The sequence below is a fragment of the Leopardus geoffroyi genome, chromosome B2, assembly GCF_018350155.1.
Source record: "Leopardus geoffroyi isolate Oge1 chromosome B2, O.geoffroyi_Oge1_pat1.0, whole genome shotgun sequence".
In the NCBI taxonomy this organism is placed as follows: domain Eukaryota; kingdom Metazoa; phylum Chordata; class Mammalia; order Carnivora; family Felidae; genus Leopardus; species Leopardus geoffroyi.
This window is the reverse complement of record NC_059332.1, coordinates 90,623,695-90,640,071: the sequence shown is the minus strand read 5'-3', so window position 1 is coordinate 90,640,071 and position 16,377 is coordinate 90,623,695. Positions and strand designations below refer to the sequence as shown.

Genomic DNA, 16,377 nt, shown 5'->3' with positions numbered 1-16,377 from the left:
TCTCTTGCTAGGAGCTTATCACTAGGTAGAGGGAACCCTCGCAGGGCCAGGTCTCTAAGTGGCTACAGCCTCCGAAGAAATAACTCCTTCTAAATTAGAGCCCATTAACTAGATTCCAGTTTTGAAACACCTATAAAATCTGTATGTTTAGTATTTCCTTATTCTTTCTATCCATTCACCTCTTCTAGCCAGGTGTTTCCCAGATGTGTAAATATCTCCAGAAAGCTCCCGTTGTCGTCCTGCGAGCTTACTGCCATCGGGCGGCAAGGAGGTGGCAGATGTCTGCATTTCTGAACAAACACTCTTAAAGTTGTTCCGAATATCAGAAAAAATGGCACCTACCCTTCTTCAGAGTATGTGTTTTCTCGGCGGCAATTACTGCCACAAACGAGAGGACGAGTGCAACATTATTGGTGTTCTTACTGTCTTTTGTCACCGATGAAACAACTGCCCCCAAGTGTACCCACGGGAGAAGAACCGTGGTCACCATCAGCACCAAAAAAAAAAAAAAAAAAAAAAAAAAAAAAAAAAAAAAGAGCGGGGAATCGCATGTGTAGGGAGTGATTCCAAACAGAAGTCATTATTTGGGGAGGGGGGAGCAAATAAACTTTCCCCCGTTTCTAGGTGTTGTCTTTCCTCAGATGGCAGAGAAAAGGGCGATTCAAATTAGAGGGTCTCTTAAATATAATGTGTCAGCAGTAATACTTACAAGCGTTTGTTTAAAGGGTCCTGTTGGGGGAATTGTGAATGTTGTAGATTTATTCATGCAAGGAACATTCATTTATCCAATTTTGCTTCCTGAAACAAAACCCAACAAAGAAGGCTTCGCTCTCTTTTGAGATATCTATCTCTGTATCAACCGCTCTGTCTGATCCTATCTTGGCCTGAAATGTAACCTCTTTCCCCCCAGAGTCCCCTATCTGCGTCCCATAGGACAACTCCACGGCTAAGCTTTCCACGGTGAACAAATCAGCCCCCAAACTCGAGCCATTTCGGAAAAGACTCTTTGGGATTAAAGACAGGTGTATATTATCTTCTCTGGCGACGAATTCGGGGTCGCTGTGGTTTCAGAGAAACGTGAACACCGGCCCCGCGCAAGCAGTGGGCCCTGCCACTTGCCCACGGAACGGCGCGGCCGCCAGGTCGGCCTCCGGGCCACCCGCGCCCGCAGTCTGGGCGACTCCAGCCTTGTCGCCGGGAGCCCCAGCCCCCTGGCCCGACCTCTGCGGCCTCAGGCCGCAGCCCGCCGCTCTCGGACGCGCGGGTCACAGTGGGCCCCGCGCTCTGGGCTGAGTGCGCAACCACGCCACCCCTGGGAGAGCAGGGGGCGAGGGTCCTGCGCAACACGCGCGAGGCCCCTGGAGGCCGGGAGCAGCGGCGGCCGGGCTTGTCAGGAGCGCTGCAGCCACGCGGGGAGCTGAGAGGCGAGCCGGGAGCAGCCGCGCGCAGGGGGTGATGCGGGGCGTGCTCGCGTCACTCAGCCCGGCCGGCCAATGAGCGCGTCGCCCCGCGGCACGCCGAGCCAATCGGAGGCGAGGAAGTTTGTGAGTGGCATTAAGGGTGGGCGGGCGAGAGGGAGCCCGGGAGTGAAGTTGAAGCTAACCCCGTGAGCTATAAAGAAGTTACAGGGGGGCGTTTTCGGCTTCCAATTAGGAATAATACTGGCTTCGTAGCAACTACCGAGGAGGAGGATTCTAAAACCACCTCACCCGTCCCAAAGACCGCATTCCCCTCCTTTTCCCACGCACCCCTCCCCCAATTCATGACCGAGAAAAGAAAAGGGAGCCGGGGCGCGCTCTGCTCCTCTCTGCCGGTGGGAAGCCGAGAGGCCGGCAGAGTTGGACGGTAGGCATGAGTACAATTAACAGGTGGACGCCTCTGCACCCTTTGCAGTCAGCGGGGACTGAAGGTAGGTGAAGCGGAAGACACCTTTCGCCCGCCCAGAGGCACCCGCAGCTCTATGGCGGTGGGGGAGAGGCCGGGACGCCTCCCACCGCCCCCCTCTCCGTGCCTGCAAGGGGCTGTCGTGAATGTGCCACCTGTTAACCTGGCGCTGCCGTGCCCGGCGTGTTGCCGCCCCCACTGGGCAGGGAGAGCCCCGGGTCGCCTTGGGAGTCCCGAGGGACTTGATGTGTAAGCGCCACTTTTTGAGGAATCCTTGAGACTCGAGACCCAAGTTAGAAAGGTAGCCAAATTCCAGATCTGCCAAAGCGGGGGGACTGAAAGGCGGCCCCAGCGCTGTGGAGGAATTCTGATTTGCGGAAACCTGCTTTCCTGGGACGTGCGCCTGGCCTGGGCGCGGGCACGGGGACCAGCGACTGAGGGTCTTCTCAGGGTCTTCAAAAATATGCATTTTGTTGTTTGGGTAACTTCCCAGGGGGGCTGGAGAATGTGGCTGGCTTGGATGAGAGGATGCGAGCATTATTCGCAGGAGGCTCAGTCTCGCTATTGATTCCTCCATTTCTTATAAAACAAACAAACAAACAAACAAACAAACAAACACACCCAGCCTGGACAGGCGCCTACCCGACCATTTTTCGGAATTCAGGAGAGTGCATGAGTGATTGCGGAGCTGCAGATCTCTTACGCTCTGATGCTGTTGTCTTCACAGTGGCCTGAAAGAGTTGTCCGGCATTCCCGTTCTTCCCAAAGGGGCTGGGAGCCGCCTCAAATGCCGCGGGACTGAAGAGCAAACGTCGGGGATTATTATGTCGATTTTCCGGGGCCCGGGCTCCGTCGCGCGGAACAGAAGAAAAGCCTGGCTCCTCAGGGGTCCCGCCGGCATTTGATATCCAGAGACTCCTAGGATTGCCCCAATTGCGTGGATCAGCAACTTTCCTACACTCTCGTCCCGTATTTTTAAAGAAAATTATTTTCTGTTCGCTGCGTTGGTCTTTTACTGCCATCAATACCCCGAAGCAAAGATTTCAGCCTCTTCATTCAAAGTATGCCTTATATTTTTGTCAAATATGATCTCTAATTGAAAGTTTATTTTTGCTTTTGGATGCATCTGTGGAGCTCATGTTGTAAGAAGAAAGGGGGAACGAGACACAATGAAAGAGAAGTCCAAAAATGCTGCCCGGACTAGGAGGGAGAAGGAAAACAGTGAATTTTATGAACTGGCCAAATTACTGCCTTTGCCCTCGGCTATCACCTCGCAGCTGGACAAAGCATCCATAATCAGACTCACGACCAGCTATCTCAAAATGAGAGTAGTGTTCCCAGAAGGTAAGTGACTTTGCCCAGATGAAATTTCAAAGGCAGAAGGAGTAGAGAGTTGCCAGTGAGTGAGCCTACACCACTGAACAGAGAAGTGTGGTCACACATGCATACATACTCTCTGCAAAGGGAAGTTTAGCATGGCTGCTTGACTGTGGACCTCTCTAAACTTAGAATTCCTGTTGCCTTTTTGTGGCTCTTTCTACTTCCCCATTAATACTTTCTCTCTAGTCCATCGGATATGTTTGGTTGGGAAGCAGCCCAACAGTGCTTTTGTCAACACTTCAGATACTGAGCTCGATTGAAAGTACAACTAATCCAAACATGACTTTCTTTTTTTATTCCTCTTGTTAGAATTGTATCTAGCGGAAAGCAGGAACATTGCCAAATTCTTGTATTTTTGCTACATATAGATAGACCCACGTACATGGAGCTAAGCCAGACAATAATTTCTCTATATGTTTACAATTATGCATTTGAGCACCAGGCATATTTGTGAACAACTATGTCCTGAATTTACCCAGTCTCTTGATTGTTTATAGCAAATTTAGTCTGGGTTTTGAGATATTTGCAGATTCTGAAACTAACTCTGGGGCTTGGTGATTTCCAACTCTGAGCTTGATATTATCTCTGAGATAATAGGCTAGGACCCAAACACATAAGGTTGAATTAAGAAGACTAGCCCGCTTAGAAAATATCTTCTAGGTGGAAGCTTGGCAAAACTGATCCTGGGAAAACTGTATTATAAGGCCCAGAAGGAAGAAGAGCTGAGCTGGTCATGATTTAAAACATGTATTTAGATTATAAAGATTCACTGTGTGAGGACAGAGCAGCCTCCAAAGAACACTGTCCATTTATACTCACTAGGAAAAGGACACTTCCCTCTTCCATTTCCCCATCCTTTCCTTTACCCACATTCAAATAATATGAACAAATTTAAAAAAAAATTTAGATGTGTCTTTGTCAGAGGAGAGAGAGTGGGAAATACAAAGGAGAGAATCTTAAACAAACAAAAAATTCCAAGAGAAAGAACCCTGTTTATTTACAAATCGGAATGTCTTATTTGACCCGCAGAGGTTTATGTTATTGTTGATTTGGGGTCCTTGGGGTTTGTTGTTTTCTTTTAAGGAAATGGGGGGGGGGAGGAAATAGTCATTATTGGGCTTGGAGTTTCACTTTGTTTGATTTTGACTAGAAGTTATTGTCTGAATCAAAATCTTGCAAATCATGCTGACAAATTAGTCAGGAGCAGTAAAGGAAAACTTTCAAATCATAGTTCAGTTTTACCCCAAAACTACAAATAGTGTTATAGTTGTTGAACAATCTCAGTTGACCGTGGAAACCACAGGAGGAGAGGAATCAAAACCTAAAGTTCCTGAAAAGTTAAAGAAAAAGAAAGGAGGGGGAATTTATATACTAAAAACCATATTTCCCATTCAAACTGTGCTGAGAATTGCTAGTGGGAAAACTATTATGCCACACTGCCTTCTGTTAAAAAAAAAAAAAAAAAGAGAGATCTCGTTGTCTTTTATACTGTCAGCGCCTACTTTATAAAAATAAAGCTATTGCGAACTCGGCTGGCCGCGCTGTTCCTAACAGGATTATTAGCAGTGATTTGTCAGCCCCTGCGGTCTCAGTGGGCTCCCTTTCTGCGTGATTTCTAACGGGTCTCGTCAATTATCGGTGCCGAAGTCGCTCGCTGTTTGATCAGAAGAAGCATATGGTGTTGCTTGTGGGGCTGCGAGTAATCGCGGGAGGAGAAGAATAGCGGGTCGGCGTTCAGGGCGGGCACCGGGAGAGGGATAGGAGCGCCCGGGGAGTCGCCGGGCCAGGGGCGCCCGTCTTTGTCGTGCAGACCCGGGCAGGCGCGGCCGCAGGGTATTGGGCTGGTTTCGGTTGTTTTGATTTTGTTTTCTAAGAGAGCAAGCTTTCTTGTTTACTTGAGTGCGAACTCCACAAATTATAAATCGCGTGATAAATAAGAGGAACAGAAAGTAAACTCTCTCAGCCAACTTCTCATTTGTAAAGAGGGCACTGGTGAAGACTCCCCCTGGAGTCCCCTTGGTGGCTGGGCTGATCCCCTGTGGCTACTTGAACCGCGACTGTGCTTTCTGCAGCCCCTGTTCACCTTCCTCCGGAGCCCCAGGCCCCTCCCTCTTCTCCCTTCCTCAGAGGCTAGTGTGAGTTTATGGGGAGGAGGGGATGGACGATGTGTGAACTCTGGGCACATCATTTATTTCTCCAGCTACTGTTGAGCTCATAACTCACCGGCAGCCTCCACCCGGTGAGTTAGACGGGGTCATCCGAACAGCTGGCTCCTAGAGATGAGGTTTTAGTGAGGATAGATTAGCTTAAAAAATCCAAAACCCAGACACAGCCCTTTAAAATATAAAACGATAACAACACACACACACACACACACACACACACACACACACACACAAAACCCAACATCTTTCAAAGAAGTGATATAATCACAAACGGCAAAACCAGGCACAACCTGCAGAGGGTGCCAAATTTGGGTTCAGCTGTGGACTGAAGGAGGAGAGTAGACAAGATTGGGTCCATGGCAGTGGGGGGAAACTGAGCATTTTATGTAAAGGTTAGTGATGACAAATGGAAAGTCATTTTTTTTTTAGTGATGACAAATGGAAAGAATTTGTTTGCAGATGTAGTCCATTGTTACACCTATCTAGATGCCATTCCAGCACATAGTAGGTCTTAAATTTTGTCCTAAGGATGGAGTAAAGACAGCTCTTTCTTCATGGTAAGCTTTCTGTCACGTGTAACATGGATTTTTGCAATGTATATAATCTAAAATAATTATAAATCTGGTGACATCTTAGTTGTAGGCACAACAATGACTATAAAACCCCACTGTTTCAGCTCAGATTACATTTCATCTACAATACCCTTTAATATCAAGAGGCTTAATCAACAAAGAGAAATCTTTCCATACTTATATTTGAAAAAATTTACAAAATATTCTTAAAATATAGCTAATTCTCCATGACTACATATAGTTTACCCCCCAGGTTCTGGTAGATTCTTTGGGCAAACTTCAGTTTTTACTTATCTGAGTAGATAAAACTGAGCTGTTGAAAGAAAGATGAAAGGGGGGGGGGAAACAGAGGAATGGAATATGGGTACCTGAAATAATTAAAAATAAAGCATTAGATTGGAGACTTCATACTAAAAAAACAAAAAAGGAAGATTACTGTGAAATCGTTAAAACTGTGTATCTTCCATTGGCAACATATCCTATTCTAAAATAGCCTTGCAAAGAAAAAACTTGAGGCATCTAGAAATGTGTAAGTCTTTGGTGTTACCAAAGCCAGAAAGGCAGGATTAAAAAAAAAAAAAAAAAAAAAAAAAAGATAGTGTGACTTCATGTGCAATATTGGACAAACTCAACTACAAAGTAATATATATTTGCTATCCAGATAGAATACAGTTTTGGCTAAGGGTGTAGTGGCTTGCTGAGTAACCTTTGAAAGGATCAGACATGTTTTCAAATCTATAACCATTCAGAATCTTGGTAACACCACACTGCCATATCATTGTCAAGATGTCTTGGGAAAATAAAAATAATCACAGAATTGAAATTAGTAACTGTGCAGGAAAGAGTCTCTACAAAGGCTGGAAGGACAAGGATGATTAAACAAACCTCCACAGACCCTTTCTATAATATTCACCTCAAGACTGAAATCCTTAATCGCCTTATATTTTTTTGAGGCCGGGAACTGAAAGAGAAAAAGAGACCCCATTTCCCACGTGGATGGGTGATTTAAGGCTGTTTTTCTTGCTGCTCGGGGAAATGATTGAGCATTAGGTTTCCATGTTTATTTTCCTACAGAAGTTTTTCTCATTTAAAAGCCTTTAAGCCCAGTTTACCCTCCACGCTGGTTTTCTCTGTTTAATTCCAGTTTTGATGTTGACTTAAAATGTAGAGTGCAGAACTAAACTCTGCACAGAGCATTTGCAAGGCAGATTTATGTGCTAGAAATTGTAGATCAGATCAATGAAAAAAACACTTTTTTTTCTTTAAAGGGAACGATCACTAATAAAAACAATACAGCAAAAACAATCCCGTAAGCTATAGCGGGGTGCTTTTAAGCAGGGTACAATCACATACTTTAAGTTAAAATCGGGTTAAATTTCCAGAGGACAAACATATTTTCTAGAAGAGTTATTTTTCAATCCTGGGGAAATCCTGGCACCTTGGAGCTTTTGCTGACACAAAAGTGGACACAATTCGAACCCATGGATGATTGCCGCACCTCTCTATATCGGCACAGATATTTCTCAAGAGAATGAGGTTTAGACCCAACTAACACCTTATGCTTTTACCTGTCCACCCATTGCCAGTCTCGGATTTATGGAGTTTTAAATTTTGCGTGGGGGAAGGGAACCCTCAAGGATTTAGCAATGGGCCTGCTAATTAGAAAGTACTAAAACAGTGTTTGAGAAGTGCGGGACAAACTTTCTTCGGGTAGTCCCATCCTGGAGGCGGGTCCTGCGCGGAGTCGCTCTACCTCGGTGGTGCGCGCGGGAGCAGAGACCGAAACCTTATAGAAGACTCCATCGCGCTTCTGGTACGCACCAAAGCACGCAGCGGGGAGAAGCACGTTATCATGCTGCCCGCAGGCCAAGCCCGCGCGGTGCGGCTCATTCTGTCCCAGCCGCGGGTGGCTTTAGCTGAGGGTGCGCCAGTTCGAGGTCTCCGCATGGTCCAGACCAGGTCTCTGCTCTCCCAAGGTTCGAGGACGTCTCAGCGAGCCTACCCCTAGCAGAAGCTGGGCCGGTGCGGGCGTGTGCCCTCCGTCATTAGTGCTACCTGGGCCACTGCTCCAAGGACCGGCCGTTGTCTAAACCTGAAGCCGAGATCCTGCCCGAGCCCGCAGCCAAATAGAACGCGGGCGGCAGATCCCTGCGCAGCGGGGTATTCGCGTCCGTCCACCTGCGCCTGCCTTTGGGCTCTGGCATTGCCCCTGCCGGCCACTTTTGAAGACCTGGATCCCTGGGGCGACACCGCTTGACGTTTTTCAGCGTCATGCAAGGCACTGCTGTCAAGCCCGCGTCCATTTTCGTCCCACGGTTTAGTTGGGACCAGGCTGGAACACACCTGTCCCTCGTTACTGCTGTTCCTGTTCTTTTCGCTGCAGGCCAGACGCCGACAGCTTGGCTGGCCTGCTCGCTCCCGACCTGGAAGCCTAGCTCCAGCGCCAAAGCACAGGGAGGGTGCAGAGTCAGTGTTGTGACCATCATTCTCCACCCCAGATTTAGTACTAACATTAGTGGATTTCCCGGGTGCGGCCAGGGGCACACAGGGGAGAGAAGAGCCCACACTGCCACTGTGGAGTGCAGACACACGGGAGTGCAGGGGTCTGGGCTGCTGCGCGGGACAAAGCTAGGTCCCGCGCAGCTATCGACACCATCACGAGGTCCGCCGCACCCGCTAGGTGGCTGGAGAGGGCCTTGAGCGGGGAGGGCCACAGCGCCCACAGTCGACGCGAGAAGCAGCCTCCTACTCAGGGACTGGTCCAGGCGCGCTGTCTAGTCTAAGGGCGACCAGTCTCCGTCCCTCTCTTCCTCAGAGCCTCTGAGGCCGCCAGGCCCCTAACACGAAGGCTGTTAGGTTGCTGGACAGGTGCGGTGGGGGGAGGTTTGGACAACATGCCCTCAGCGAGGACCCGGTGGCCTGGCGGAAAACCCAAGCGACTGAACAAGTCCCTCTGGGACCCGAAGGGGGCTTTTTCCACCTCAGTCACCAAGTTGTGGTCAGATCCCGGGACTGCTCTTCCAGCCCCACTCCCACCCACCCTCGTATTGCCTAAAAGGTATATTGCAGTCTGTCAGTCGGACGAACCTTTCTGGGGACTACTACAAGGGGGACACATTTCTATTGAGATAGAGTGTTTATTTATTAAAGGGGGGGGGGGGGAAGAACAGTGGAACAACCCCTTCTCTTCCTCCTCTTCCTGTCTGACTGAAAGAGGCGATGATGCCAGGTCTGTAATCTATATTTTGTCAAGGGTATGAAACTCATTCCGAAGGAAATGCTCGATCAATTTATTTTTGCTGCTTGTAATAACACAGCTGGATGATGCTTTGAGCTCACGCTAGACTGGGGCTCATCATTCATTCGCCAAGAACGGGCCTAAATTGTGCCTGTGGGATTAGGTCAATTTTAGTGGATCTACTTCGCCTCATTTGGTTACTAATTGGTTTCTTGTTTTATAAATCGAAATCTCATTTTCAGGAAATTACAAAACCCGTGCAGTCAGTCCATTGAGGTAATCCTTGGGTCAGGGGGTATTTAAATGGAAATGGCTCAACCGGCACTGAGGGTAAGAGTGAAACTTCGCCCGGGTTTTCACATGAAATGTGAGCTAGCCCTTTAGATCCATAATAGATACATCCCTTCTAATACTACTTATGTAAATATGATAAACCAGACTTTAAGGGAAGGGGGGGCGGGGAGAAGCAAAATTTATCTGCTAAGGTTAATGTGGCATATCTTGGAAATCTTCCAAAATAGATTATGTTTTCCTTTGTCTTCGGCCACTTTAGCTGGGGAAAATCCTTTTGTCTAAAACCCGATTTAGTTATCGCCTCCCTCACAGAGCTCCTTTTCTCCTTTGCAAAACCCCGTTCCCTCGGCCTCACCGAATTACAAGAGAATCTTTAGATCTTGTTCCCACTGTAATCCTGCCGCAAAGGGAGCTGGTTTCCTCCTCATTTTAAACAGACAATCAAAGGATTTGTGAATTTTCTGCGGTAGGTCAAGTGCAGAAACGAAATCTCAGCTTACCCCCCTCGCCAACTGAAATTGGGCGCGGGAGCGCGTCACCGCAGGCCGGAGGTGACGGTTCCGGGGAGAGGGGTCTCTGGCCCAGTCCAGGATTTTCGGGAGGCGGAACCCTTGACCGGGGCTACAGAAGGTGTCCTGGACAGGCTGAAGGGCGAGCTCAGCCCTAGGATTAGGTCAGGAAAGCCTGGCAGGTAGACGAAGGCAGCCAGTGCCTTATAAAACATTAACCCAGACAAAACCGTGTGACGGAGATTTCAACCGAGAACGTAGAGAAGGCAATGCTCCGTGAAAGCAAAAGGTTCCTTAAAAGGTGTGGGGGTGGGGGCAGGAGAGGGCGAGGGCGGCCCTTAGTAACCTGCGCCAGGCCGGCTGTTTATTAACCTGCTGGGAACTCTTATTTTTCCCCGGTAGGCGCATACTAATGAGGCCGCAACCTGAGACAACAAACAGCCGAGGCTGGCGCTGGGGGTTCGGAACCAGTACTTAACCCCGAGCCCAGCTCGGGGACTGTCAGATGATTCGGGTCGGAAGGCCGTTCCCGGGCTGTTTCCAGCCGATTTGGGAGGACTTCATAATTTTAGAATAAGGGAATTTGTTGGCCCCAAGCGCAGGCTTCGCACCCTTCCGGAAGACAAGATTCCAGACGCAAGGAGGCCTCGGCCAGCTCCCAGCGGGCGGGAGCGCCCCGGCCCTCCGCCCCCGCAAAGCTTGGCCCTTTCAGGCCTCGGCCCGGCCGGGTGTCCACGGGCCAGCGCCACCCGCGTCCCTAGCTCTCCCAGCAGGATCCTATCCCCCTTCCCCGGTTTGGCTCTCCCCAACCAAACCAATCCCCCCACCCCCGCCACTTCTGGGTGGGTATGTGTGAGCTGCAATGAAAAAATGACCGACCGCGCGGTGCCCGAAACCCGGAAGGAGGATAGCTTGGCCGAGACCCGAGGAGCGAAGGGAAGGTGACAAGGCGAAGGGGTGTGTACAGGTGGCTGTGTCGGAGGCCCTCCCGAACAATCCAGAAGGACCAAAGCGATTAGGGCAGTGGAGTCACTCCAGGGAGGGAGGCTAGGGCGGGCTAAAAGAGGCAGGGGGGGATTGACTAGAGGCGAGGGAGGGAGAGGAGTGCAGCCGCGGGCGGGGAGCATTAGTGTTTGCAGAGCGGTGGGGAAATCGTTAGATTTATTTAGATGTGCAAACATCCAGAAAGACCCGATTCGAGCTTAAGGGGCGCTCATGGTTACTCGTTACCAGGGTTTTGATCGCTTGCTTTGGAAGCAGCTCCTGGCCAACACATTTTAAGAGTCCAACTCCATGTTTTATTCTGAAAGATCCGCCCTCACCCCCATATTACAATGGAGCGTGTTTGTCATTGTGTACTTCATAGTGATTCGTACTTTAAAGCAGTAAATCAGTAAATCACACCCCCTTTGTCATGTTAAACCTTGTTTAATGGTGTAAAAGAGTTTACCTAGTTAAATTAATTTCAGCAGCAACACTGTTAAAAAATATTACCTGTAAGTAGTTATGGGTAGTACAACCTCTTCCTCAAGTTTCTTCTGCCTTATTATTTTTTTCTTTCTGCAAACATGTACTATAGCAGACTCCCTTTTAGTTTTTTTTTTTTTTTTTAATCAGCTACGGGTATCCAGAGAATATTATTTAAAAAGGTTTTGTTTTTTTTTCCAGAGAATTTTCTTTTTTAGGCATCACTAGGAGAAATTTCTGGCAAAGCCTGCAAAGATCTCAACGTGGTAACATCGAGGAGAGGAAGGGGCTGTCTTTGTTAATAGATGATACTTTTGTTAATAGAAGATACGTGGAGAGTAGAGAAACTGAACGGTTCTCTATATCCAAAAGGAAACCAAAATATTGCCAAGATGGTGTTCGCACCTGAAAGTAAACTTCAAAAAAAAAAAAAAAAAAAAAAAAAGCCTACACTGTTGTGTTTTTGTTTCGTTTTGTTTTGTTTTGAGGGGCGAGGTTAGGTAGGATGTGTAAGACTAGGGGTAGTGGGGAGGAAGCAGAGGAATAAGCATTGCTCAGGGATGTAGGTGCTGGAAGCCATCCACAAGCAAACGGATGTCTCCGAAGGGGATTAAAGGCAGAGGCCTAGGGGAGGTAACTGGCTGGAGAGCCCCGCAGCCAAAGAGAAAGAAAGCCCAAGGACCAGCTGGACTCAGTTCACAGCCTCAGGTATTCGCCGCGGCATTCGCTGGAGGCGTGGACATCCTCGGCCTCGGGATAAGGCAGATAATGAAGCTTTGGGGGAGAAATAGTCCCTCCCCCCTCTAAGCACAGTGGTGAACTTTCGCAAAAGTTACCGTTCGGGTGCCTTCCGCCCTTGCAAGGCACACACAGGCGGTCCTCAAACCCCGCCACTTGAGGTACCGCCAAGAGGGGTGCTCAGCCAGGGCTCTGCCCTCCCTGAGAAGCTCTCACCCGCCCCCCGAGAGGGAGTCTGACCTCTACGCAGTCCTTTTAAAAGCAGAGAGGGAGGGGCCGAAATTCACAGGCTCGCATCTTAGGCAGTAGTGGTGCCCGGAACTCCGACGGTATCCAGTGGTGCGCGCGAACTTGCGTGCGTGCCATAACCGCGGCACTAGTCTCAAACTGCTAGCCAGGTCGGAGTCCCATCGCTAAAGGGTGTCTCTGTGTCTCCACAGGGCTCGGCGAGGCGTGGGGCCACTCGAGTCGCACCAGCCCCCTGGACAACGTAGGCAGAGAACTGGGCTCCCATCTGCTCCAGGTACCCGCGCGGCGGCACATAAGCTTCGAGGGCTCAGGTGCCTGGCCCCGCGCTGGGCTTCTTGTTTCTTAGGAAAATAGGATCAGGCCCAGACGTAGCCTTCTCGCAGCCCCTACAGCCCCTTGAAAATTAAAACGCTGAGCTCTTAACCTCGTTGGGTGCAGATGGCGCCTCTCGAGGCGGAGAGGGAGGCAAGGTGAATTGGCACGTTGGCTTTAGAGGGGAGTCCGGCAAGGCCCCAAATCAGGACGGCCGTCTCGAGGGAGGGGGCGCCATTTGACACCATTCGGTTGAGAGAACCGAAGCGCGCCGGGCCCGGCTGCAAAACAGCCAGAAATGAAGGATTTACACAGGAATAACGGGAATCTAGTAGAAATGCCCATCAGTGCTTTAGGCGCACACATTCCAGAGCCAGCTGCGTGTGCAGCTCTTTTCATCTTCTCCCTGTAGTTCGCGGGCTCTCCCCTGTCTCTCTATGAGCTCTCACCCCAGGCCAGCCCAGCCCAGCGCGTGTACAGACCCTCGCGTACACACATAACACCTCCCCAGGTAATGAGTTTACCCAGGGCGGAGGCACCCATTACCGCGTTGTTTGCAGTGCGCACCGTTTTAAATTGCCCGTTGCCCGCTTAAGTCGCATAGCAAATATTTAAAATAGCAAAACTCCCGGTGGCATTTTTAGGCTTGACACTTGTCTCCCACCCTCCACCCCCTTATTATTATCCTTGTCCGACCCCCCCCCCCAAGATCCTCTTGTGGCAGCCTCAAACCTAAGCAGCATGGCGGGGGAATCTGAGTTAATTCTTCCTCCTGGGCCAGACAGGACCAGCATCCCATGGCAGAAGTGCTGTGGCCTTCCCTGTCCCATGGCTACCTTGTCCCTCCCCCAGTGCCTGAAGCCAAAGAGATTTTAGTGTCACAGAGCAAAGAAAGGCCTGTGTAAGCATTCCCTCATAGGCCTGGTCTTCATACAACTGAATTCAAATAGAAAGGCATCATCACTCTCCTTTCTCAGGGACACTTTTCATCAGTTGTCTCTCAGCAATGCTCTCCCTGCCCCCAATCTTTCCATACTCCCAGCTGACTTTCCTCATCCATATAAACAAGAGAACAAAACCCAAACAATCTTTCTCTCCTTCTAGCTCTTGCTCAGTTTTCTTCCTCTTCTTCATCCCAAACTTCTGGAAAAATTTCATTACCCTCTCAATTTCCATCATTCACCCTGCTGCCCTCACTTCCACACCACTGCCGTCTGGCATCTCTCCTAACTGTTGTGCTCTGTACAGGCTCCACCACATTTTGATATCCAGCATAAGATGCGCATCTCTTATCCCACCTGACTTTGTTCATTGCACAAATACAGTAGGGCCAACTGTGTGCCAGACAGACCGTCTTGCCCCCCATGGAGTTCACATTCTAAGGAGAGCAGCCTCACAAACCCACATAGGTACATTACATAGTATAACAGGTGGTGTAGGTGCTATGGAGACAAATAAGAAGGGGGAGGGTGGGGACTGTGTTTGAGTAGTGCCACTTAAAATGGGGACGTTGCAGAGGACTTCACTGAGAAGGTGACATTTGGGTAAATACCTTACAGGGTGGCACTGCTTACTTGACATTCACCCTCTCTCCTTCAGTTTCTAAAGTAGCACAACTTCCTGGATTCTTCTCCTTCTCTGCTTGCTCCTCTGTTTTGCCTACTGCTGTCTGGCTGTAAATGTTGGTATTCCTCCAAGGTTCCACCTCTGTTTCTCCTCTCACAGCTTCAGGGCCTCATGGGTGATCTGGACCAACACCACAACCTCAACTTCTTTCCTACATTTGCATGACTCCAGCTGGTTTCTCCAGTCTAGACACCCTTCTGAAGCTTCAGACTTATTTCCTACTGCCAACTGGAAATCTGCATATACCTGAAGTTTAGCATCTCCAAGACAAGAATTAATTACCTCCCTCCCCCAGACTTCCACTCCTACAAAAACTCACAACGATTCCCTAAATTTTCAGTCTTGGCTAATGCTCTTACCCTCTACTCAATGACCTTGAAGTCACTCTCAGCTTCTCTCTCTGCCACCATAAACTCCACAGCTAGAACCATCTTTGACTTAAACTCTCCCTCTTCCTCATCACCCTGTGACCACCCAAGTTTAGGCTCAACCATCTCTGATCTCTTCATCCCACTTTTTCCTCCTGTAGGTCATTGTTCACATTCTACCACTGAAAAACAAAACAAAACAAAACAAAAAACAACGCACACACACACACAGACACACACACATTTAAATATGACATTTCTTTGCTTAGAAACTGCTGGAACCCTGATGCCTATAGGAGCATTTCTGAATTCTTCTGATTGACATCTCAAACTCTCCAAAAACCCAGCATCAGTGTACCTTCTCAGCCTATCTTTGGCACACCAAATTCGTTGAGCCTGAGTACGCCAGATGTACCCTACCCCCCACCAGTCCCTGCCTCTGCCACGTCATTCCTTTTGCCTAGGATTCCTTTCCTCCCATCTCCAGTTCAAGCTTCCTCTTCAATGTTCTGCTCAAACCGGTCCTCTGAGGCCTCTGATTCTCCTCCAGGCCTCTGGGCCCCCGCAGCACTGTCCACTCAGCTCTGCGGTCATTATATCTGTCTTTAGCCAGTCTCTGCCGCTGGACTTCCAGCAACTTGAGAGCAGGATCTGACTCATCCTTATGTCTCCACTGCCTGGACTGAAGCCTCATTCACAGAGATAAAGTGACAGTGAAAGTCTAAGATATTCTTTCATGGAAAGCCTGTCAGTTTGATGCATCAGTGAAACACACACATCTACACACTATGGAACTACTCTGTGGACTTGCTACCCGAAAAATGTTCATTTCCTAACCCTGCCTCTCCCAGATTCTTTCTGGAGCTACTGGCCAGCTGCCTTCTGTCTAAAAACTTTTCAGACTACCAACACTTCCATATGGCTCAGTGCCCCTTTCCTAAACCCTGCAGGTACTCTTTCCATTATAGGATGCCACCACTATGGAGTCCTCCAAGACTGACTCAGGAAACTATTCTTTCTTTCAGTGACCATCACCCCAAGAACTTAACCTACCTCTTATAATGGGCTGTGATCCTCTGCCCCCTATATTTGTGTGTGTATGCTACAGATATATGTCTGTATTGTCCATTTCAGTGGGTCATGAGTCTTGGAGGGCAGTACCCTTGCCCACCACTTTCTCTGGGTGTCTCCCAGTGTGCTGCATGTCCCAGATGCTTACATATTTGGAATGAACAAAAGAGGGGCTCTTGTGGCATATTTTCTATGCCCTATTTCCTGTCTGCTTCTCTCTACTCCATGTCTCTGTTCTTCCGGCTGAGCATCTCTGACTTCTGCCCCCTACCCCAGTTTCTCCCCACAGAGGGCTCTCCATTCAACTCTGTTTCTATCTCCCCAGACCCTGGATGGCTTCATCTTTGTGGTGGCCCCAGATGGGAAGATCATGTACATCTCAGAGACAGCCTCAGTCCACCTGGGTCTTTCTCAGGTAGGTGAGTGGTCCACACCTCCAGCCTTCAATGCTTACAGCCAGAGCTGGAGGCCAGAGGTAAGGGGGTGGTGGTTCCCCAAAGCTTT

At 49.1% G+C, this 16,377-nt stretch overlaps 1 protein-coding gene and 1 long non-coding RNA gene across 5 annotated transcripts in view; both read left to right on the top strand.

Moving 5' to 3' along the window:
- Positions 1 to 1,606: 1,606 nt before the first annotated feature.
- Positions 1,607 to 16,377, top strand: part of SIM1 (SIM bHLH transcription factor 1) — a 70,373-nt gene continuing 55,602 nt past the window's right edge. Inside the window, exons 1-4 of one of the 4 annotated variants that reach the window (XM_045499137.1) lie at positions 1,607 to 1,909; positions 2,612 to 3,228; positions 12,688 to 12,770; positions 16,199 to 16,288. In XM_045499137.1, coding sequence (XP_045355093.1) covers positions 3,054 to 3,228; positions 12,688 to 12,770; positions 16,199 to 16,288 — 348 coding nt within the window. In that variant the 5' untranslated portion in view covers positions 1,607 to 1,909; positions 2,612 to 3,053. Of the gene's footprint in view, positions 1,910 to 2,553; positions 3,229 to 12,687; positions 12,771 to 16,198; positions 16,289 to 16,377 lie in introns of those variants that run through there. The other 3 variants (XM_045499140.1, XM_045499138.1, XM_045499141.1) reach the window with 3 other exon arrangements.
- On the top strand, positions 10,480 to 11,974 carry LOC123608774. The gene is made up of 2 exons (XR_006717432.1): positions 10,480 to 10,999; positions 11,711 to 11,974. It is a non-coding gene; the product is annotated as an uncharacterized LOC123608774 (long non-coding RNA).